The sequence below is a fragment of the Artemia franciscana genome, chromosome 19, assembly GCF_032884065.1.
Source record: "Artemia franciscana chromosome 19, ASM3288406v1, whole genome shotgun sequence".
NCBI lineage: Eukaryota > Metazoa > Arthropoda > Branchiopoda > Anostraca > Artemiidae > Artemia > Artemia franciscana.
Genome location: NC_088881.1, coordinates 28,350,728 through 28,375,904, shown reverse-complemented (window position 1 = coordinate 28,375,904; position 25,177 = coordinate 28,350,728). Strand labels below are relative to the sequence as shown.

The 25,177-nt window shown below is 31.0% G+C and overlaps 1 protein-coding gene across 1 annotated transcript in view; it reads right to left on the bottom strand.

Moving 5' to 3' along the window:
• Nucleotides 1-14,360: 14,360 nt before the first annotated feature.
• Nucleotides 14,361-25,177, bottom strand: part of LOC136039518 (nuclear factor NF-kappa-B p105 subunit-like) — a 152,139-nt gene continuing 141,322 nt past the window's right edge. The window contains exons 18-20 of the mRNA XM_065723316.1: nt 23,938-24,115; nt 17,835-18,001; nt 14,361-14,660 (exon numbers count right to left, since the gene is read on the bottom strand). Coding sequence (XP_065579388.1) covers nt 14,577-14,660; nt 17,835-18,001; nt 23,938-24,115 — 429 coding nt within the window. The 3' untranslated portion in view covers nt 14,361-14,576. The remainder of the gene's footprint in view (nt 14,661-17,834; nt 18,002-23,937; nt 24,116-25,177) is intronic.

Sequence of the window (25,177 nt, the reverse complement as noted above, 5' to 3'; positions counted from 1 at the left end):
CAACGTTTAATAAGACGACTGAATTTTTGTGCATTGTTTCAGGTCAATATAAGGGCGAAAACAAAGAGTCTAGAAAACTGGTAGGAGACGATTCTGGGACACTTTAAACAAGTATAATAGGAATTAAAAATGCAGTGTTGTCTAGAAGAAAAAAAAACAGGAAAAAACCAAGAGCCCCATAGCATCCTGGCTTAGACTTAGTCCAAATGAAAGGAAATTATAAATTAATTCCTACCTCATTTTCCCAAGCCCGTTTCTATACTTGATTGAATTTTGATAAAGAATGAGAAAATTCGGGCATTAAAATGACATTCTTGGAGGCATCTGGCCTCAAACCACTTCATAAATTTCTGTCACAAATGTCGAATATTTCATAATCTAGCGAGGCTAAAAACTCAGTGTTGCCTAGAAAAAAAAAACAGGAAAAAACCAAGAGCCCCATAGCATCCTGGCTTAGACTTAGACCAAACGAAAGGATATTAGAAATTAATTCCTACCTCATCTTCCTCAGCCCGTTTCTATATTTGATTGAATTTTGATAAAGAATTAGAAAATTTGGGTATTAAAATACATTCTTGGAGAAATCTGGCCTCAAAGCATTTCATAAATTTCGAAGTCGTAAATGTCGAGTATTTCATAAGTTTCTAAAAGTACTGATTAGAAGACTATTCGATGTACATTCAAAATCTTATATTGGGCAAGGGCGTATCCATGAGGGAGGTTAAGGGGGGTTTAAAACCAAGAAATAAATCTGGTTAGAGGGTCTGAACCCCCCACAAAATGTTTGATTCCCGGATACGGCCTTGATATTAAGACTTATTTTAACTCGATCAGGAGTATTTTATTTTGTTTTTCTATCATAAGTGTTTTGGTGAAAGAACAAAAACTAGAAACTAGAAAGTAGGAAAAAACAAGAGGGAAACTAAAAAAAAGCCAACTTTGTTCCGATCTATAATATTTACATGTCAATTAAATATTGCTAGTCTAGGCTGGATTCGTATGCAGAACATCAGCTAATAAAAAAAAAAAAAAAAAAAAAAAAAAAAAAAAAAAAAAAAAATGCCAATAATGTCTATTTTACTTATACTATTATATTTGACTTTATGATTTTGATGGGTAATACTAGAAATCAATACTTGTTATTTTTTTCTACGAAAAGAAAAAGGAAACTAGAAAAAAAAAAAACTTAGTTCCAAATCATAAAACTTGAATCTCACTTAAAGGTTAAACTTTACCCGGATTTTTTTTGGCCACAGTTTTCTAAAAACGAGTAGAATTTGGTAGTTATAGATTACTTTTTATTGATAGTCTGGGCTGGATTCATATATAAATATAAGCTACTTAAAAAAATTCCAAAAAAAAAATTATTTCACTTATGTTATTATATTTGACTTTATGATTTTGATGGGTAACAACAGAAACAGATGCTGCTATTTTTTTTTTTTTTTCTCTGAAACACAAACAGGAACTAGGAAAAAAACTGAAACCATTTTAATTCCGATTTCTTAAATTTGCCGCTCAGTTAAAGGATAAACTTTACCCGGATTTATTTTTGGCCACAGTTTTCTAAAAACGAGTAGAATTTGTTAGTTATAGATTACTTTTTATTGATAGTCTGGGCTGGATTCATATAAAAATATAAGCTACTTAAAAAAATTCCAAAAAAACAATTATTTCATTATGTTATTATATTTGACTTTATGATTTTGATGGGTAACAACAGAAACAGATGCTGCTATTTTTTTTTTCTTTCTGAAACACAAACAGGAACTAGGAAAAAAAAGTGAAACCATTTTAATTCCAATTTCTTAAATTTTCCGCTCAGTTAAAGGATAAACTTTAGCCGGATTTTTTTTGGCCACAGTTTTCTAAAAACGAGTAGAATTTGGTAGTTATAGATTGCTTTTTATTGATAATCTGGGCTGGATTCATATATAAATATAAGCTACTTAAAAAAATTCAAAAAAAAAAATTATTTCACTTATGTTATTATATTTGACTTTATGATTTTGATGGGTAACAACAGAAACAGATGCAGCTATTTTTTTTTTTTTCTCTGAAACACAAACAGGAACTAGGAAAAAAACTGAAACCATTTTAATTCCAATTTCTTAAATTTGCCGCTCAGTTAAAGGATAAACTTTACCCGGATTTTTTTTGGCCACAGTTTTCTAAAAACGAGTAGAATTTGTTAGTTATAGATTACTTTTTATTGATAGTCTGGGCTGGATTCATATATAAATATAAGCTACTTAAAAAAATTCAAAAAAAAAAATTATTTCACTTATGTTATTATATTTGACTTTATGATTTTGATGGGTAACAACAGAAACAGATGCTGCTATTTTTTTTTTCTCTGAAACACAAACAGGAACTAGGAAAAAAACTGAAACCATTTTAATTCCAATTTCCTATATTTGCCGCTCAGTTAAAGGATAAACTTTACCCGGATTTTTTTGGCCACAGTTTTCTAAAAACGAGTAGAATTTGGTAGTTATAGATTACTTTTTATTGATAGTCTGGGCTGGATTCATATATAAATATAAGCTACTTAAAAAAATTCCAAAAAAAAATTATTTCACTTATGTTATTATATTTGACTTTATGATTTTGATGGGTAACAACAGAAACAGATGCTGCTATTTTTTTTTTTTTTTTCTCTGAAACACAAACAGGAACTAGGAAAAAACCTGAAACCATTTAATTCCAATTTCTTAAATTTGCCGCTCAGTTAAAGGATAAACTTTACCCTGTTTTTTTTTGGCCACAGTTTTCTAAAAACGAGTAGAATTTGGTAGTTATAGATTACTTTTTATTGATAGTCTGGGCTGGATTCATATATTAATATAAGCTACTTAAAAAAATTCCAAAAAAACAATTATTTCATTATGTTATTATATTTGACTTTATGATTTTGATGGGTAACAACAGAAACAGATGCTGCTATTTTTTTTTTTTTTCTGAAACACAAACAGGAACTAGGAAAAAAACTGAAACCATTTTAATTCCAATTTCTTAAATTTTCCGCTCAGTTAAAGGATAAACTTTAGCCGGATTTTTTTTGGCCACAGTTTTCTAAAAACGAGTAGAATCTGGTAGTTATAGATTGCTTTTTATTGATAATCTGGGCTGGATTCATATATAAATATAAGCTACTTAAAAAAATTCCAAAAAAAAAATTATTTCACTTATGTTATTATATTTGACTTTATGATTTTGATGGGTAACAACAAAAACAGATGCTGCTATTTTTTTTTTTTTCTCTCTGAAACACAAACAGGAACTAGGAAAAAAACTGAAACCATTTTAATTCCAATTTCTTAAATTTGCCGCTCAGTTAAAGGATAAACTTTACCCGGATTTTTTTTGGCCACAGTTTTCTAAAAACGAGTAGAATTTGGTAGTTATAGATTACTTTTTATTGATAGTCTGGGCTGGATTCATATATAAATATAAGCTACTTAAAAAAATTCAAAAAAAAAATTATTTCACTTATGTTATTATATTTGACTTTATGATTTTGATGGGTAACAACAGAAACAGATGCAGCTATTTTTTTTTTTTTTTCTCTGAAACACAAACAGGAACTAGGAAAAAAACTGAAACCATTTTAATTCCAATTTCTTAAATTTGCCGCTCAGTTAAAGGATAAACTTTACCCGGATTTTTTTTGGCCACAGTTTTCTAAAAACGAGTAGAATTTGTTAGTTATAGATTACTTTTTATTGATAGTCTGGGCTGGATTCATATATAAATATAAGCTACTTAAAAAAATTCCAAAAAAAAAATTATTTCACTTATGTTATTATATTTGACTTTATGATTTTGATGGGTAACAACAGAAACAGATGCTGCTATTTTTTTTTTCTCTGAAACACAAACAGGAACTAGGAAAAAAACTGAAACCATTTTAATTCCAATTTCCTATATTTGCCGCTCAGTTAAAGGATAAACTTTACCCGGATTTTTTTGGCCACAGTTTTCTAAAAACGAGTAGAATTTGGTAGTTATAGATTACTTTTTATTGATAGTCTGGGCTGGATTCATATATAAATATAAGCTACTTAAAAAAATTCCAAAAAAAAAATTATTTCACTTATGTTATTATATTTGACTTTATGATTTTGATGGGTAACAACAGAAACAGATGCTGCTATTTTTTTTTTTTTTCTCTCTGAAACACAAACAGGAACTAGGAAAAAAACTGAAACCATTTTAATTGCAATTTCCTATATTTACCGCTCAGTTAAAGGATAAACTTTACCCGGATTTTTTTTTGGCCACAGTTTTCTAAAAACGAGTAGAATTTGGTAGTTATAGATTACTTTTTATTGATAGTCTGGGCTGGATTCATATATAAATATAAGCTACTTAAAAAAATTCCAAAAAAAAAATTATTTCACTTATGTTATTATATTTGACTTTATGATTTTGATGGGTAATAACAGAAACAGATGCTGCTATTTTTTTTTTCTCTGAAACACAAACAGGAACTAGGAAAAAAAACTGAAACCATTTTAATTCCAATTTCTTAAATTTGTCGCTCAGTTAAAGGGTAAACTTTATCCGGATTTTTTTTGGCCACAGTTTTCTAAAAACGAGTAGAATTTGGTAGTTATAGATTACTTTTTATTGATAATCTGGGCTGGATTCATATATAAATATAAGCTACTTAAAAAAATTCCAAAAAAAAATTATTTCACTTATGTTATTATATTTGACTTTATGATTTTGATGGGTAACAACAGAAACAGATACTGCTATTTTTTTTCTCTGAAACACAAACAGGAACTAGGAAAAAAACTGAAACCATTTCAATTCCAATTTCATTCATATTCATTTCTTTGGCGGGGTAATCAGTAGTAAATAGATTGCCAAATTTGTCAATATGCTGCTTCCCCCTTTCTGCGACCGTGAATTAACCTGAGAGAGAACCTCCAACAGGTTGAACCCAACCCACCGTGAATTAGCATGAGAGGGTTGACTCTAGTTCAGCGTTGTCGAGTGATAGCCATGAGAGGAAAATTTTCAAGTAATTTAACCCGTAGTCAACCTGCGTGTGTTCCCCAGCGAGAACCTCTAACAGGTACGACTCTAGTTTGGCATTTGTGAAGGGACACACATGCACGGAAAGGTGTAGCATAAATGGCAGACAGTAACAACGGCAATAAAAGGGATAAAATTAACCCTTGACTGGGCTGCCCACTTAATTCAACAATCTGTCTTGGCTTTGACTTTTCCCACAACTATTCCCTCTTTTTTAAATTCAAAAATCAAATTTGCCGCTCAGTAAAAGGGATAAAATTAACCCTTGACTGGGCTGCCCACTTAATTCAACAATCTGTCTTGACTTTGACTTTTCCCACAACTATTCCCTCTTTTTTAAATTCAAAAATCAAATTTGCCGCTCAGTTAAAGGATATACTTTACCCGGATTTTTTTTGGCCACAGTTTTCTAAAAACGAGTAGAATTTGGTAGTTATAGATTACTTTTTATTGATAGTCTGGGCTGGATTCATATATAAATATAAGCTACTTAAAAAAATTCCAAAAGAAAAATTATATCACTTATGTTATTATATTTGACTTTATGATTTTGATGGGTAACAACAGAAACAGATGCTGCTATTTTTTTTTTCTCTGAAACACAAACAGGAACTAGGAAAAAAACTGAAACCATTTTAATTCCAATTTCTTAAATTTGCCGCTCAGTTAAAGGATAAACTTTACCCGGATTTTTTTTTGGCCACAGTTTTCTAAAAACGAGTAGAATTTGGTAGTTATAGATTACTTTTTATTGATAGTCTGGGCTGGATTCATATATAAATATAAGCTACTTAAAAAAATTCAAAAAAAAAATTATTTCACTTATGTTATTATATTTGACTTTATGATTTTGATGGGTAACAACAGAAACAGATGCTGCTATTTTTTTTTCTCTCTGAAACACAAACAGGAACTAGGAAAAAAACTGAAACCATTTTAATTCCAATTTCTTAAATTTGCCGCTCAGTTAAAGGATAAACTTAACCCGGTTTTTTTTTGGCCACAGTTTTCTAAAAACGAGTAGAATTTGGTACTTATAGATTACTTTTTATTGATAGTCTGGGCTGGATTCATATATAAATATAAGCTACTTAAAAAAATTCCAAAAAAAAAATTACTTCACTTATGTTATTATATTTGACTTTATGATTTTGATGGGTAACAACAGAAACAGATGCTGCTATTTTTTTTTTTTTTCTCTGAACCACAAACAGGAACTAGGAAAAAAACTGAAACCATTTTAATTCCAATTTCTTAAATTTGCCGCTCAGTTAAAGGATAAACTTTACCCGGACTTTTTTTGGCCACAGTTTTCTAAAAACGAGTAGAATTTGGTAGTTATAGATTACTTTTTATTGATAGTCTGGGCTGGATTCATATATAAATATAAGCTACTTAAAAAAATTCCAAAAAAAAAAATTATTTCACTTATGTTATTATATTTGACTTTATGATTTTGATGGGTAACAACAGAAAAAGATGCTGCTATTTATTTTATTTTTTTCTGAAACACAAACAGGAACTAGGAAAAAAACTGAAACCATTTTAGTTCCAATTTCTTAAATTTGCCTCTCAGTTAAAAGATAAACTTTATCTGGATTTAACTGCAGTTTTCTAACAATGAGTAGAATTTTATAGTTGTAGAATGTTTTTTTATTGTCAGTCTAGGATGGATCCATATGAAGACTATAAGCTATTTAAAACAACGTAAATAGAATTTTATTGTACACTGTTTTTAATTTGTTATTATATTTTGTTTATTTTTTTATTAAATTTGACTTTATAATTTTGATGCTTGTGTAGAACGATGCTTGTTTTATTCTTAATCTTTTCTCCGAAACAAACCTCGTTTTATGTTCTGCCTCTTTAAACCTCTCTTAACCTCTTATGACTTACCCTCTTATGGGTTTTTCATATTCTTAACTATGCAGAAAAAAATGCAAAAATACCGTTTCTGTGTTGTTCTATGAAGATGTGGAAGCATTTTAGGTATCTATAGTAAATTGAACAGTGGTACATACATTTCATGAATCAAACATAATTTAAATAGTTGAACAGTTTTTGATTATCCAAAAATAAAATTTTTTAAACTTGGTGTTAACAAACTCATTATTCCCTAGCAATGAGCAAAATAAGTCTAAGGCATCTTTTTATTAAAACTGAGTTGATGACACTGAGAATGCCTAATGAAAGATTTCATGTCGAATTAGCTGCTGAAATCAGTTCGACTCACAACCAAAACACTTTAAACAGCATTTTTCGATTTCACAATTTAAGCATTTTTTTTATCTGGAGGAACGATCTTGATGAATTGATGCTAACACGTATTTTGTGGATGCCCCCCCCAACCTATACCTATTTTCCTCGTCAACCAGTTTTCTATTTTAAATTTGCGTTTTACTATCCCTTTTCTGCCCTTTCACTTACTTTGTACTCGTTATTAGCTCCTTTTGTGTTTTTTGAATCATAGTTTCTTTCACATTACCATTGACTAGGTATCATAAGAGATTTTTTTTTGTTTTAACAAGAAAACTTAAGCATGGATTTTTGCTTCAGTTCAGACTGTAGGTACATTTAGTCTAAGCTTTTTGGGTCTTTGGACCTCTCGAATTTTCGGCGATGTATTGATAACGTCTATTGAAAACTTCGCATCAGATTATTGAAATCATTCAATATTATCCCCAATGAAAGAACTAGATCTTCCTTCGACTCCCGGAGAATCTCACCCAAGTGACCGTCCGAAAAGTGGCCGTCTGGCCTTCCAAAATACATTTTGACAGGGAAGAGTCATCCTAACTGCAAAATTACTATTCGAGCAAATTAGCCAGTCTAAAGGAAAATATGTTACACTAAAATGGAAAACAAAAGATTACGAAGTATTTAAGAATAAGGGAGGGGCAGAGAGTCCCAGAGTGGGAATAATTTAAGTTAACAAAAGAAACAACAAAAAAGGACATTTATCAGTTAATCATGACCAGGGGCTCTAACATAAATGTTTCCATTTAAGTGTCGACTAAAGAAAGTTTCTGTTAAAGCTTATCACCCTACTCCTCGGAAGTTTTATGTCGAGGCTCAACTTTCTTCTCAACGTCTCTACTTTTTGTACTGATAATCACATGAAAGAAATATCCGTGTTACTGCTGGGGCCGACCTTTTGTTTTAACAGATAAATGTCCCATTTTAACTCAAAATAAGTTTAAAACTTTAAGAAAGCACTTTTCAACTCGGCATAAGAACCAATATGAAAATTTTAAGATTTAAACAAGCCTTTACTGGTCCATCATGAGAAATTGATGCCAAAAATGCACTTTTTGAAGTCCCTCCCCCATCAATACCTATTTTCCCAGTCAACCTATTTTCTCTTTTAACTTTTGTATTTCACTATCCCATCTCCTTCTTTTTTTTGTGTCATAGTTTTCTTCCGCATTAGGTGTCACAATTAAGCGTCATTAGGTGACACTTATTAGGTGTCACAAGGAATGCTTTTGCGTTTGAATACGGAAAATTATGATTTTTTAGAATCCAGACTGTAGGTACACATGGCTTATGGCTTTTAGCATTTTAGGTCTAAAAAGGCCTAAATGGCCTTCTCCAAAACTCCCAAGATTTTGGAGAAAATCCCAAGGGGTGACAACCCTGGATTGTTCCATGTCCTCATCATTTGGCAGTTGAAAAATCAGTTCCTTGCATTATATACGATCCTGACTTTTCAACACGTCACCATAGTTTAAATCCTAGAGTATTCGGTTCCTGTTGCCACAATAGATATCCCAAATGAGTATTTACACTACCCAGTTATGACTATTAAAATGCAAACTGATTTTTCAGCCCAGACTATCGATTAGTTTAACGCATTTTGTGAGATACTCATATGTTTCTGTCTTATCTAAAATGCATTACTGATTTCTCACTTTTAGAAAACATTAGAAAGTAAAACTTTCTAAATTAAAAAATTCCACTATATTTGGTTCCCGTTCCAAAAATGGGTATTGACGCCACTCGACTATGGTAATTCAAGAGGCAATGTGTGACATTTTTCGTCATACGGATTGTTTAGCCTACATTACAAAATTTACACCAATCTATTGACTAATTCAATCCTTTTTATCTTTATCTTATCTCTACCTTAGGATTAAAAAGTCACACTTCTTAATTTGCAAACTTCAACAACAATTGGTTCTCGTTCCCTGACGGGTGTCGACATCACTTGGTTATAGTAATTCAGAAGGAATTGCGTGACATTATTCGTCAAACTGTTTTTGTTTTCAACGTTTCTTTTTTGTTTTTCTTAATTATACAAAGAATTACAAAGTCACACTTCCTAATTTGCAAAGTTCAACAACAATTGGTTCTCGTTCCCTGACGGGTGTCGACATCACTTGGTTATAGTAATTCAGAAGGAATCGCGTGACATTTTTCGTCAAACTGTTTTTGTTTTCAAGGTTTCTTTTTTTTCTTTTTACTTATACAAAGAATTACCAAGTCACACATCCTAATTTGCAAACTTCAACAACAATTGGTTCTCGTTCCCCGACGGGTGTTGACATCACTTGGTTATAGCAATTCAGAAGGAACTGCGTGACATTTTTCGTCAAAAAGTTTTTTTTCATCCTACATCTAAAGCTGAGCCTAAACTATCGATTAATTCATCCACTTTATCTTATTTTACATTTAGATTTTTAAATACTTCTACTTTATTTTCTAAAATACCATTAAAACGTTTTTTCCATTAAACCGTTTTAAATACTTTTAAAACGTATTGGTAAGTAAAACTTTTCATATGAGAATTATATTACCGTATTTGGAATGCACAAACACATGAACTTTATACAAATAACGTCTTTTTTGTGTGTTTTTTTATAGCTTTTTTGTTCTTTCTTTCCAGCAGATAAACGGATATTGAACTTACTGTAGCTTTTAATAATCAACAACCATAAAATCATGAAAATATACCCAAAAACAAATTAAGCCACAATAATTGCATTTAAACTGCAATTTGAAGTAAAATGCTCCTACTTAATACAACAAAAAAACTAAAGCTGAAAAAAAATTATCCAAAATTTTCTATCATTCAGTAAAAATAACTGCCCTTTACATATCCAACATTAAACTGACAGATCCGGTCACCAGAAATCAAAAGATGACAAAAATTGGTCCCTTTGAGCAGCCTAATCATGAAATAAGGTCGAAAAAGCGAACTATTTTTAAATTTATTAAAGTTTAGATCAATCAGAATAAAAAGCTCTTAGCCAAGGAGGGAGGGGGTCTACCGACAAGGACAGTAGGGGAGAGGTAAATATCTGAGGGGGAGCCGTTTTGGTCACATATTTACGTTGCAGCTGTTGCAGAGTTACAGTTGCAGTTGAAATTTTTCTCCAAATTTCCCATAACACCTTTTAAGTTACTGCAGCCAAATTGTTTATCCAAGATGACGAATTCTTTTTTATACGAAATTTCTTTGATAGCTAGCATTAGTAAAATCTCCAGAATTATTCTCTTGAATAGGTTGTTAAATCGCAAGGCTGTTAAAATAAGGGGTTATTTGGGTGTATGCAATAAAACAATTCTTTACTTTTTCACAATTTTTTATATTGGAAATATACTTTAATAATTACCCGTCAGAACTATTTCTCCAACACGAACTCCTTCGAGGCTCTTAGATTATTAGATTGTTAAGCCTAACTATTTTGAGAAAGCATCAAAAGAGTTTTCTAAAAGTACTGAGGTTTAGCCAATTTGAAATATACTTGTAGTCCCGGTATTAAAAAGAATTATCAAACCTGGAACGTTTCAACCCAAGCTGAACCCCTTGATTGCTCAGTCCCTCCCCAGGCAGTGTGTTTGAACAAATCATTTACGAGCCCCACACACTTGATGTGAATGCGAGCTCTTGAAACACGCTTCAAAATAAACACCCTTCCAGGATTAAATTCATCAACAACTGAAACAGAAAGTCAACTTTATGTTTAACAAGATAAAATTAAATTTAAAATAAGTCATAATAAATTTATGCAAAACTTCGACAAGCAGAAATAAAATAATCGCAGTGTAAATTATCATTAATGTAATTATACTTGTAATCACGGGTATTAAAAGAAATTCTTAAACTTTGAAAGTTCTAAGCCAAACTAAACTTCAATAATTCCCCCCCCCAGGCAGTGTGTTAGAGCGATCCATTAGTGAGCCTCTTAATGTTGGCGTCTACGAGAACTCTTTAAACAAGTTTCAAAACAAACACTCTTCGTCAATTAAAGCTTTTTAACGATTTAAACAAAAAGTCAACTTTACGAACAACTTCAAAAAGCATAACTAATGTAATAATGGTTTGGTTAATTATTAATGTAATGAAGGTAATCATAAGTCATCAATTAATGTAATCAATCTTGTAATAATAGATACTAAAAGGAATTCTTAAATTTGAAACGTTTGAAGTGAAAATGAACTGTTATTGCTCAGCCCCTCCACCCCCCTCCGACCCGCCTCACCCTCTAGGCAGTGAGCTGAAGTTACTCGATTCTTAATCCCTCGAAGTTGCCATCTAGGGGAATTCCAGAAAGTTTCAAACCAACCACTCTTTCATAATTGAAATCGTCTTCAAATTCAGCTAAAAGTCAACTTTAGGTTCAAATAAATTAAATAAAACTTAAAATGAGTTATTATAAATTTACGTAAAACTTCGAAAAGCATAATTAATGTTATCATAATGCTAGATACCATCAAATTTGAAAACTTCTAAAGTGAATTGAAATTTCATCACTCAGCAACCCCCCTCCCACGGCATGACTTGCTTCTAAACCCTCAAAAAATTCAAAAAAGACATATTTAATTAACAATGCTGTGGCTGCAGTATAAGAACATTGGGACTTTTGATACGCTGGTCGACAAATAGACATTAAGTTCCTATATAGTCCATATAGCGCAAGAAGCCCATATAGCCGAAGAGAGAAAAATTAATTTCGCAGTCTAAATTTTAATTCATATTAATTTGCTATAATCGCAGATACTCTTAATTTATCGACATACGACGCTTCGAAAGTCATACAATAAGTTAAATAAAATAACCTCAAAAATCATCATCATCTATATGATTCATAACAATCATTGTCAGTAAAATTTAAAAGAACTCAAGAAGTTACTGCCTGTTATTAGTTTTATATATTAAAAACTATAGGAAAGCTGCGAAATCAGGAAAATCTATAAAAAAAAATTTAAACCATATAACATAGCTATCTGAATCTAAACTAGCCAATACTTTAAATTCTTTAAAAAATTTTTTAAAAGGTTTATGTTCATATTCACCTATGACGCTTGATCATTATGAACAGAATAATAGTAGGATTTTGGCAAAAAACCCTACCCTACCTTATTAAAAATAGGTGTTCAAATACCCTACCTTGGTTAAAAATCCTACCTCGTTTTGGCTAAGAACCTAAGAAAGGTTTTGGCTAAAAACCCTACCCTACCTTGCTAAAAATAGGTGCTCAAATACCCTACCTTGGCTAAAAACCCTACGTAAGGTTTTGGCTAAGAACCTAAGTAGGGTTTTGGCTAAAACAGCAATTTAAAGCTTAAAACAATCAAATCCCTATAGGATTTTTTTTTTATTTAACGCTTGAGATTTTTAATTTTAAGCTTAAATTTTTGAATTTTTGGTTTTGATTTCAAATCCCCAGATTAAAAAATTATTTGCCCAAAAATTATTACAATATAAAGCTGTAGATTTCTGTTTAAAGTATAGAAAACCCCGAAATGTACATATGAACCAAAAATCTTATTCCATCAGAGCCATCACATTCCTTCAGAGGAGTGTTATGTACAAAAACTATTATTGCACGCGGATGTGAACATGTATATCGCAATTTCCCAAAGGAAACAGGGATTCGGTATAAATTAAAATTTACATTTTATAAATTAGAGCCTATATTATTAAAGCTCATAATGCTAAATACGCTTACAAATTATTAATAAATTCAACTTATTAGTTATTAAAGCCGATAATACTAAAACGACTAATATATAACCAAAAACAAAATACAACACAAAAAATGTGCTCATGACAGTGTTAGTTTTGTTTTATAATGTTTAATAAACACACAATGTGTTTTTAAAACACAAATATACATCCTTTCTCCTTTGAAGCGCTTTCTATCAGCATTTAGGATAAGATCAAGGCAGTATAAACAGCCTACCAGTTGAGTACACCTATCGTACCTTTCTTGTGATTAAATAAAAAAAAAACAAGTTTTTTTAACTGAAAGTAAGGAGCGACATTAGAACTTAAAACGAACAGAAATTACTCCGTGTATGAAAGGGACTGTTCCCTCCTCAACGCCCCGCTAAAGCTTATTCCCTTATTTAACCTTAAACTTATTAAATTAAAGCTTTAATTAATAAAAGCTTAAATTAAAAGCTTAAACTTATTTACGCTAAAGTTATTTACTGTTTTATAAAGTAGAATTGAGAGAAATCCAATTATTCTATATATATATATATATATATATATATATATATATATATATATATATATATATATATATATATATATATATATATATATATATATATATATATATATATATATATATATATATATATATATATATATATATATATATATATATATATATATATATATATATATATATATATATATATATATATATATATATATATATATATATATATATATATATATATATATATATATATATATATATATATATATATATATATATATATATATATATATATATATATATATATATATATATATATATATATATATATATATATATATATATATATATATATATATATATATATATATATATATATATATATATATATATATATATATATATATATATATATATATATATATATATATATATATATATATATATATATATATATATATATATATATATATATATATATATATATATATATATATATATATATATATATATATATATATATATATATATATATATATATATATATATATATATATATATATATATATATATATATATATATATATATATATATATATATATATATATATATATATATATATATATATATATATATATATATATATATATATATATATATATATATATATATATATATATATATATATATATATATATATATATATATATATATATATATATATATATATATATATATATATATATATATATATATATATATATATATATATATATATATATATATATATATATATATATATATATATATATATATATATATATATATATATATATGTATATATATATTGTTAATATATATTAAGAAAGTATATCTTTGGACACAGTTCTTAAATTTTTCTAGGGGGTAATTTCGGGTCAGGGTATTATATAAGCTTCAAAGAACATGTCTAATACACTAGTTGATCCTTCCAAGCTTAAAATGAGGTAATTTCCAACACCAAGCACTCCTCAAAAAGTGTTTCTAAGTAGAGAAGTTCTAAAGGCACTTGATTAACATTTAGTATGTTGCTGCTACTCGAGGAATTCGTCGATAACATTGACAGCTTCTTTCAACTGCATATTTACCAATTTTGTGCGGAGTGTTCGAAGTGACACCTACAGAAATAGACTGTGTTAAAAATATATATATAATATATTAAAAAGGATATGCTACTATGTTCTGTGGTAAAAAGAAAAATGTACTTAGATTTAAATGGTTTACGGCAGTGACGCATTCTGTGGGCCAATTACTTTATTTTTAAAGTAATTAAATAATAATTAATTATTATTGAATTAAAATTTAATAAGCTTAAAGAATTTAATGCTTAAAGAATAATTAATTATTCTTTAAGCGTATGAAAGAAACCTAATAGCCTCGTCTTTTTAAGACTCTTTTTCTGTGTGAAAGTTTAAGCCAGTAAAAAGAATAAAAATTTGAATTCCACTTCATTGGCACTCCTGTGTGAAATCTAATAAATAAAAAAAAAACGGAAGATTTTAAGTCACAAGGCTACTTACAAGTACTTCCTGTGTTACTCAATGATTTAACAAACATATACTACTTAGCTTATAAATTAATTTAGTAATCATATAATTTGATCTGTATTTGACCTGACTATGATGTACGTATTACCGTTGGGCTACTATCTTTTTGGTGTTTTCTTTTCCATGTGTTCAAAATTATCGACCGGTTTTCAGAGGTTTTCAAGGGTTTCTTGTAGGTGATTCACTGAGCATATCTACTGTGAGAAAATTAAAAGATGGCAGTAGTGACAAGATAAAAATGATAAACTTTTATACATTCCAGTAAATGCACTTTACAATCGTCTAGCTTGCTTTAACTGTAAGTTAAATTATGTTAATTTCGAGCCAAACCGTGTTTTAAAAATTATATTTATAAATCTTTATAAATTCCTATATAACTGAAATAGTCTATAAACTTTTGTATAGTCTAGTTTTTTTTCTTTTCTTTTTTTTCTTCTTTTTTTAAGTGTAAGGTTCGGGCGATTCAGTGAAGATATTCTGTCGGGCCGTTAGTAAATAAGTTTGGATATACCGTTGCATAAAAATTATAAAAAGTTTTTCGTTAAGATCTGTTGGATGGCAACATGAAAATTTTTTTAATTGATGAATTTTACATATTTGAAATCAGGATTAAAAACAAAATAGTTTGATGTGGCTTAGATTAGACCTAGTTTGGGTTGTAGCTATATAATTTCCTTCACCTAGCTTAATAGCTCGATGTTTGAAAAATAAAGTTAATCTTTCGAGTAGTTTAAAACGAACTTCAGTCAAATTAGCTTTAAAAAGGTACTTGTGTTCAATAGCAAAAAGTTACCAAAATTTCGACCAAACTATGAAAAAATACTGAGTTGGTTGTTTTACTTAACATTTGCGTTAAAAGACATTAAATGGCCAGGTTTGGTGAGAAACTTCCAAAGGCAAGCCACATAACCAGGGTTGGCACTAAGTAGACTGGGTGTTATATACATGAACAGTATTGTCACTGGTAAAAACAAGAAAATTTCTTGTAACGACTCAACAACCTGTTTAGTAAAACTTGCGAACAAAAAAAAGATAAAAAAAAGACAACATCTTCTATTGTTGTTGGCAGTTTTTGGTCGTGCCTTGGCACTTACCATCTTGCGACCCAAAACTCAAATGTTTGAGGGTAGCCCAAACCCTTTGCCATGTTTTCTGCCCTAAAAACTGAGTTTAAAGTGAAAAATATATCAGTTTCAATAGTATATTATATCAAAAATAAATACTACGTAAAAAAAAGCTGTTAAAAGACAGTATATAATCGAATAGTGAAATATTTAAAGGGGTGGATTTTTAAATTTTTAAAGAAGTAAAAAAAATATAAACCGAACATCGTAGTCAAGCTCACCAGCAGATTTGAGAAGAGGCATTTGAATAGATTGTTTTTATTAGTCAATACATACATATCGGCAAACTTTGAAGAGGCATTTAGATAAGATTCTTTTTTTTTAGCCAATTCAGGTATATCGGCGAATTTGAGAAGAGGCATTCAGATAGACCCTTTTTATTTGCCAGTACAGGCATATCGACCACTTTGCGAAGGGGCATTTAGATAGATTATTTTTATTTGCCAATACAGGTATATCGACAAATTTGAAAAGAGGCGTTTAGATAGATTCTCTTTACTAGCCAATACAGGTATGTCGGCAAATTTGAGAAGAAGCATTTAGACAGATTCTTTTTATTAGCAAATACAGGTATATCGGCAAATTTGAGAGGAGGCATTTAGATAAACTCTTTTTATAAGCCAAAAACAGGTATATCGGCAAATTTGAGAAGAGGCATTTAGAAAGATTCTTTTTATTAGCCAATACAGTTATAATAATCATAAAAATAAAAAACAACTGATAATCTAGATTAGACACCTGCAGACAAGTCTAGAAAATCCAGGCTAAAGTTTGTACAAAAGGAAAAAGAGAAAAACGTCAATAGCTATTGTTGTTGTGGCTAATTTTGGCCATTTTGGCTCTGATGTCCTTGCAACCCAGAAAAAGCAATAGCAAACATAGTGGGCTGAATTCGAATGATTAACTACCATCTATAATCGAAGTTTCTTCAACGTAGCCAGTAGCGAATACAAGGTTTCGAAAATACCTCCGGCGCATTCTAGGTATCAACTGGTCTGACGAACACCTTCATACGCGAAAAAAAGAACCATAGCTAGTTGAGAGAATTTAAAGTAGTAGATGGCGGTATTGAGACCATATAACCCCTATGGGCATGGGCATTGGCAGGCTCCCTCATGATGTTTGATGTTGGATTCCACCGGCAATAAAAGGCATAGACGGCAAATGCGCTTGGTCCATGCCTAGAGAGGGAGGCTACATTGGCAGGCACATCTTTACTTCAACTGTGACCGCAACCTCTTCATAGGTCGTCGTAGAGAGGAATTTTCGCCTTATCCGCCAACCGGCATGGGAGGAACTAAGTCTAAGTAAGTTTTGTTAGTTGTTCTACTCCAAAGACCTCGGCTAAGAGGGAAAATACATCCCGCGTCCAGGAGTGATGGCATAAACCTTTGTGCAGAAACGAAGAGGTGCTGAGGGTCATTCTTTTTTTTCTTTAGTAGGAAAGTTTGGATTTTATTATCGGAAAATAGTGACATCATATTATACATCAAAAATGAATACTACATAGTACAAAAAGAGCTAAAAAGAATGTACAAAAGAAAGTCTTTTTAAAGGTGGAGTTATTACAATTTTTTAAAACGAAGAAAATATTTAAACTGAACATCCTAGTGAAGCTTACCGGTAGATTTGAGAAGAGGTGTTTGGCTGGATTCTCCTTATTAGCCAATACAGGTCGAAAAAACTGAAAATCCAGATCAGCCATAAGACGCTGAAAGTTTCTACTCTGAGGATGGAACAAGGCAGACAGCCGATCAACATATTTCTCATCCAAAACCTCTTTAGAACCTAAATAGCATTCAGACAGTTAGGGCAAGAAAAATGTGTTTTACAGGTCAGCTAATTCTAGGGGGGGGGGGTCCCTCGAAGAATCTATTTTTACGAAAAATCTATTTGATGAAAAATTAACTTCAGGTTCAAGTTCTTAAATTCAATAAATATAAAGAAACACTACAGTCTAAAAAGATCCTAAAGGACCCAGAGGCCCGTTAACTGAAAAAAAAATTAAAACTGAATATTAATCATTTGCAGGTTACTGAACTAGACCTAGACAAAAATGAATAAGAATTACTGCTCATACAATTGCTCACACGAACACAACCGACCTCCATATCACCTAACACCAACTACAAATCATATTTTATCATCGAAGATACATTAAAAAACAATGAAAAAGAAGGAGAGGTACTAATGCAGTCCTTACATCAGCTACGATGCTTCAAAGGTGTCGTTTCAAAAGACTTGAATTTACTGCCCATCCAACTTTTTTTGGTATATCGGTATTTGATCGGTATTTCGGTAATTTATTTTGGTATATCAGCATATACTCATATTTCAACATGTTTATCCTTCTATTTTCTCTCAAATGCATTGTATCTTCTTTTCTCTTTCCGAAATATTTGGAAAAGGGAGGTTTTAAAATCAACAATGGCGAATATACTATAAAAACAAATAAAATAAAACAGTCAATAATCAAAAACTTCCCTTTAAAATCAACGATTAAATATCCCCTTGTCCAGTAATTTTAAAATTTTAGCACATTTTAAAGTTTATTTATAGGGTGGCTTCTTTTCGTCTGGTTTTACTTTGTTAATTACTTTTTCTTTGTTATGTTCTTTTTTCTTTTTTTATCTTTGTTTTTCTCTTGTTTTCTTTTGTTCTAGTCGAAGTTTTTCCTCTGCTAATAGATCAATAAAGCTTTAAATGTATATGTTATATGTTTATGTTATATGTTATATGTATACGTTTATTTCACATGGATAACGTATATCTTTAGGAAAGATTACGCTATGCCGTTGGATTAGTAGAGAGCTGGAAGTAAAACTGGAGGTGGAAAGCGGGATTACGGAAATTGGAAAGCTCAATATAGCAGTTTTACGGTATTTTTACATCAAATGACTATTTAAGAATTTTCACTCAATGGCTTTTTACTCCTCTTGAATATATAAGAATAAGAATTACTGCTCATACGATTACTTTGTTAATTACTTTTTCTTTGATATGTTCTTTTTTCTTTTTTTATCTTGGTTTTTCTCTTGTTTTCTTTTGTTCTAGTCGAAGTTTTTCCTCTGCTAATAGATCATTAAAGCTTTAAATGTATATGTTATATTTTTAATAAGCAAAAATTTTATTTATAAAACATAATTTTATTTATAAAAAATAAAAGCTCTAGTGCAGTTTTTAAGTACAAGAAAAGATTGTGGCACTGTAAAATGGCGTTTTCTGCCATTTTGTGATCTAAGCTTTAAAGCTTTAAATGTATATGTATATGATATATTTTATTCTTATTGTGATCAGTACAGCCAGTGTAGACTTGGAAACCAGGCAAGTGATCAAAGTCTCAGTGGTCAAAGAACAGAAATTATTAAAATGTGTGGAGGGTTTTTGTTAGTTTTTTTGTGCCACAAAATGGCAGAAAACGCCATTTTGCAGTATCACAATCTTTTCTGGTACTTAAAAACTGCACTAGAGCTTTTATTTTTTATAAATAAAATTATGTTTTATAAATAAAATTATGTTTTATAAATAAAATTTTTGCTTATAAAAACGATTCTTTTCACTGTTTGATGATATTCTATCGCAGGGCAAAACTAAGGTAGATAGGTATACAGTAAGGGTTATTCAAATTAAGTTAATTGGTTTAACTAAAGGTTTTACCATCTTTATACTTTTATTTATCTTACGCCAAAAAATTATAATAGGAAAAACTAACCTTTCGGAATATTTGAGAAAAAAGCGCATTGAAAATGAAGTACTCGATAAAAAAATAGAATAAAAACAAAGGAGAAACCAAAGAACAACAACAACAAAAAAAGTACAAAACAAGGGGGTCAACAAGGGGGAACAAACAAAAAGAACAAAAAAGGAGATCCACATTGGAGAAAAACAAGAAGAACAAACGAAAAGAATAAAACAAGAGGGTCAACAAGGGGGAAAAGAAAAAGAACAAAACAAGAGGTCAACAAGGTGGAACAAACAAAAGAACAAACAAAAATAACAAAACAAGGGGTTATCGTATCAAGATATAAATAAAAAGAACATTCAAAATTTGATTGGGGAGGTTTTAGTCTTTAGTTTAGTTAGGGCTTTAATTTTTAGTTTAGGGCTATAATTTAGGTTTAAAGGAGACACCAGCAATTTTCGCGAGAACCCACTAAATTGTATAAGACAATGTACCAGGAGAATATCCTTACGAATTGCTTGCTTTGATAATAGCAATTAGAAGTTCTGTTGATATGTTTGTTCATGGCTAACGCTAGAGCCTGTATATTGCTCCAACCAGACTAATTGATCTTTTGCTACATGATCAACAAAGACCTTTATATAGCCAATGGGGTCTTAAGACTACCTTAACGTGTAAGCAATTCTATAACGTCTATCTAAGACTTTGTTAACCTGAGGTATGTAATGTTCATCTGAACAGATAGATTGAAATATAGATTAAAATAAACATCATATCAATTTATATTTTAACGTTCATCCATATAGATACAGACGCAACTAAATAGATACAATGGTCATCTATATAGATACTGATCAAAATATAGATCAAATAGATTAAAATATAGATTGATAGATAAAATTATGAATCATATAGTAGATTAAAATCCTTTTGTGATTCTGCTTTCAACAAAATGGAACGTGTCAACAATGCCACTAAAATTTGTGTAAAACAATCTATTTTATACGGGCAATTTCAATAATTTAGAGCCCTCGTCAAACTATACCCAATAATACCCAAATGTTTGGAAAACTTAGTGAAGAGTGACGGTTTTAAAAACATAAAGACTATTAAATGTTGCTCTGTGCTCGATCTCGCAATATAAAAAGCTCGGTCTCGAGACCGAGCTTTTATAGTAAGTAAATCACATTCTATAAGTTACTAATATACATCGATACTATATGGGGTAAGCAAGTAAATAAGTTCAAGCAAGTTATAAGGCATATGCGGCACAGTAACTTGCGTGCAGATTATTATAATAATAATATGCGATCAAACCTGTGAATAAAAACGATCAAACCTGTGAGGGCAGCTTAAATTACAAAAGAATTACAAAATTACAATTAATTACAATTAATAAATTACAATTAACAATAAATTACAATAAATAAATAAATTAACAATAATTACAATTAATAACTATAAATTACAAAAGAAAGCCAAATTTAAATCTGACTGTTTAGGCTGATTAAGTGCAAGTTACTAAGCCCTACACATCCCTCAACTTAGAGAAAACCAGGAATCCAATATTTAATGAAGATGACTTCCATTTGCAGCTGTTGGAAGCTTGTATGCCTTAAGGAAACTTCAGGAAAACCAGGAATCCAATATTTACTGAAGATGACTTCCATTTGCAGCTGTTGGAAGCTTGTATGACTTAAGGAAACTTAAGGAAAACCAGGAATCCAATATTTACTGAAGATGACTTCCATTTGCAGCTGTTGGAAGCTTGTATGACTTAAGGAAACTTAAGGAAAACCAGGAATCCAATATTTACTGAAGATGACTTCCATTTGCAGCTGTTGGAAGCTTGTTTGACTTAAGGAAACTTAAAGAAAACCAGGAATCCAATATTTACTGAAGATGACTTCCATTTGCAGCTGTTGGAAGCTTGTATGACTTAAGGAGACTTAAGGAAAACCAGGAATCCAATATTTACTGAAGATGACTTCCGTTTGCAGCTGTTGGAAGCTTGTATGACTGTTTTAGCCAGGTCAGTTTCCCCTCAAAAGTGACTACATTGGCTTCTATAACTCCATAGACTTTAAACCAAGGAAATTAAAAGCTAACTACAAATGTCAATCTGACGCAAAAGCCTACTCTTCTGAAGCCCCAAGGACATTGCCTGTTGTTCTGAAGTACCAAGGAGAGAGACTGCAATTCCGAAGTAAAAAGGACAGTGAAAATTAAATCTGATTGTTTGGTATAGTGGAAATTTGCTGAGAAAATCCGAGAAATTATATTTTAATGAATAAGACTTCCATGTGTAGCAAACAGTTTTTTATAGTAATCATCACTAAACTAAAAAAAAAGAGAAACTTTGGTAAAAATCGGCAAAAATAGGCCTAAAGCTATGTTTTTTCCATTAGCACACTGCCTTTCTATGACGAAACAAATTAGAGTTCAAATAGGGATATGTCCTTTTATTAGACAGTGAAAAACAGATCCAAAAGTTACTGGTATTTCGATCACATACATCAGTAATCATTATCAGTAGCGAAACTAAAGTATAACTACGAAACCCAAGACTTTTAATGAGCCCTCTAAGCCAATGGACCAGAAACTACCTCTGATCCCGAAGTAATAATTTTGTTCTGTATAAATATAGTTTGTTTTAATTGTAATGCTTCAGTTTCGTTGCTCATGATGATCACTTATGTATGTGATCGAAATATCCAGTAACTTTTATATCTGTTTCTCACCGTCTAATAAAAGGACCTATCCCTATCTTCATGTATTAGGCCTAAAAAATAGGGCACCAACCAGCTGAAGAAGGTCTAGCTTTCCTTTTAATGGGTGACTTTCTATGGGAATTACCCGATTGTTTATTTTTAAATTCTTACGGACGAATAGAGTTGTCAACTAACTAATTAACAAACTAATTATTTGATTAGAAAAGTAACTAATTCATTTATTTATTTAGTTGGGCTGTTCAACATGGGAACATGACGAAAATGTGTACTGCACTAAAACTTGAATATTATCAGTTGCTTAGATGTTCTCATTGAAGTAACTCTAATAGCTTCTTTTCCTTACGTGGATCAGTAGCGACAATTGCATTTATTATTATTGGTGGTGGTTTAATTTGTTTTTTCTTTTTATGTTGTGCTGAGGACGCCTAGTTTGGATACAGGCGAAATATCCGCGTTATTTTAGTCTTTCCTCTCTACTGGCCGCAATCTCGTTTGAGGTTTTTTTTGTGGAGTTTTATCTCTCTTTGTTGTTTAAAAACTTGAATATTAGCAACCAAAATAAAAATTATAGAAAATCGTAGTGTTGAGGCATCAACAAACCTAAGATGGTTCCTAGGGGGAGAGTTTTTTCATATTTTGACGCCCTCGATACTTTGAACAGAAAAATCCAAGATATTTGTAAGTGAGACACGACAGACAGGATTTGAAATTTCTTTTCAAAGCATACTTTTACCATTCCAATTTTTAATTTTATAAGTCTAGAAATTACCCCTTTGAAAGAAACAGCTCAGAAGGTAATTAAACACTCAACTGCTTCCACTATTCTTCTCATATTGTAGTATATTTCTCGTGTCATTTATTTCCTTTTTTTTCAAAAATTACGGCTACACACAACCTCCTGGAGTAACCCATGGAGCAATATTTTTGGATTCTAACCGCGCATCTGTGTTCAGGTTGTGGTATTTGTTTGCCTCTTTTAAAGCTATGTACAACTGTACATGGTTGACTGTCCAACGGAATTACCAAGATTTTTTAATTACTTTAGAAATATATAGCTATTTTAATTGTTTTCGGGTGAAAAAAGAGGTTGTGGTATTTGCTATTGAAATATAAAAGGCACAACCTTATAATACCGTTTTATAACAGCAGTGGACGTAAAATGCATGAAAACGGTAAGTAGATGTACACAGGTACTTAGGATGACATATAAACAGTTATAGAACGTATATCTCATCAATTCTCTGAAGGTTAAAACCAGAATCACAAATAAACCAGTTGCTAAGCGGAACCCCACTGAAAAGCATACTTACTTTTGGAAGATGAATGCTCAATGTTTGATGAAGAAGTGTCGATATCTATTCCCGAGTCAAGTCGGCTACAACTTGAAGGAATTGTTGTGGATGGTAAGTCAGTAGCGGGCAGCTCCGTAACATTTTCTTCTTTTTTTATCTCCTCTACTGTCCAATTTTGAGAGAGAATTTCTTTAATCTGAAAGATGGAGTCTTATTAAGCTTAAATTAATGAATTACTGGGCATAAAACATGACAGATTGCCAAAGATCGTGCTTTTCGGCCGACCATCTAGCGTAAAACGAAAAGCAGGTCGTCCCCAAATCGGGTGGGAGATCATAAGGAAAAATTTAAGGGACATGAAACTTCTTGCTGGGTGTGTTTGTGAGTCTGTGTAAAGAGGGAGTCTTGAAATAGATTGGGACGGATGAGGAACGTGCGTAACTGTATAAACCTCAGGCGGTTTGGCGCTACAGTGAGTTTTTAGTAGTAATAGCATAAGCACGTGGGGAAATTTTCCATGGGTAATTGTCTGCAGGGGGAGTTTTCTGAGGAGATGGAGGAAATATATGCGGGTAATAGCATAGCACGTGGGGAAATTTTCCATGGGTAATTGTCTGCAGGGGGAGTTTTCTGGGGAGAGGGAGGAAATATATGCGGGGGGGGGGGCTAATAATTTTCCGGAAACAATTATCTGGGGGAAATTACCCTCATGACGGAGGACTTTCCAGAGAGAATTGTCCACGGGGGATTTTCTCCAGGGGGAGGGAAGTTAATTGCCAGCAGGGTGGTTTCCAGAGAGTAATTTTCCAGGAGAGGGGCCAGCTTCTGGAATAATTGAACTGTCATGAGCCACCCCTGGATAATTGAACCGTCATTAGCCGGTGCAGTCATTGTAGAAATGATTTTGCTGATATGTTATAAAATTTGTAATTTCATTGATCATACTTTCGATATGAAAATGTTAGCAATAATTGACCACATTATCTATATACTAGGAAAAAATAGATATATTTAATAATTTTGAATGTATTAGACATTTATGTAATATTTGAGCAAGTATTTATATGTTTGAATAAAGATACACTATATGCCACGGTGATACTCATACCCTGTATATCCTTACCAAAGCAATAGTAGGCAAGTCAAGTTTGCAAGGGCACCCAGTAAAAGATGAAGGAGGAAGGCTCATGCTATAGGCGGAAGAATGAAAAGAACGACGGGCTAAATATGACAAAACTCTGTTAAATCGCCCCACAAC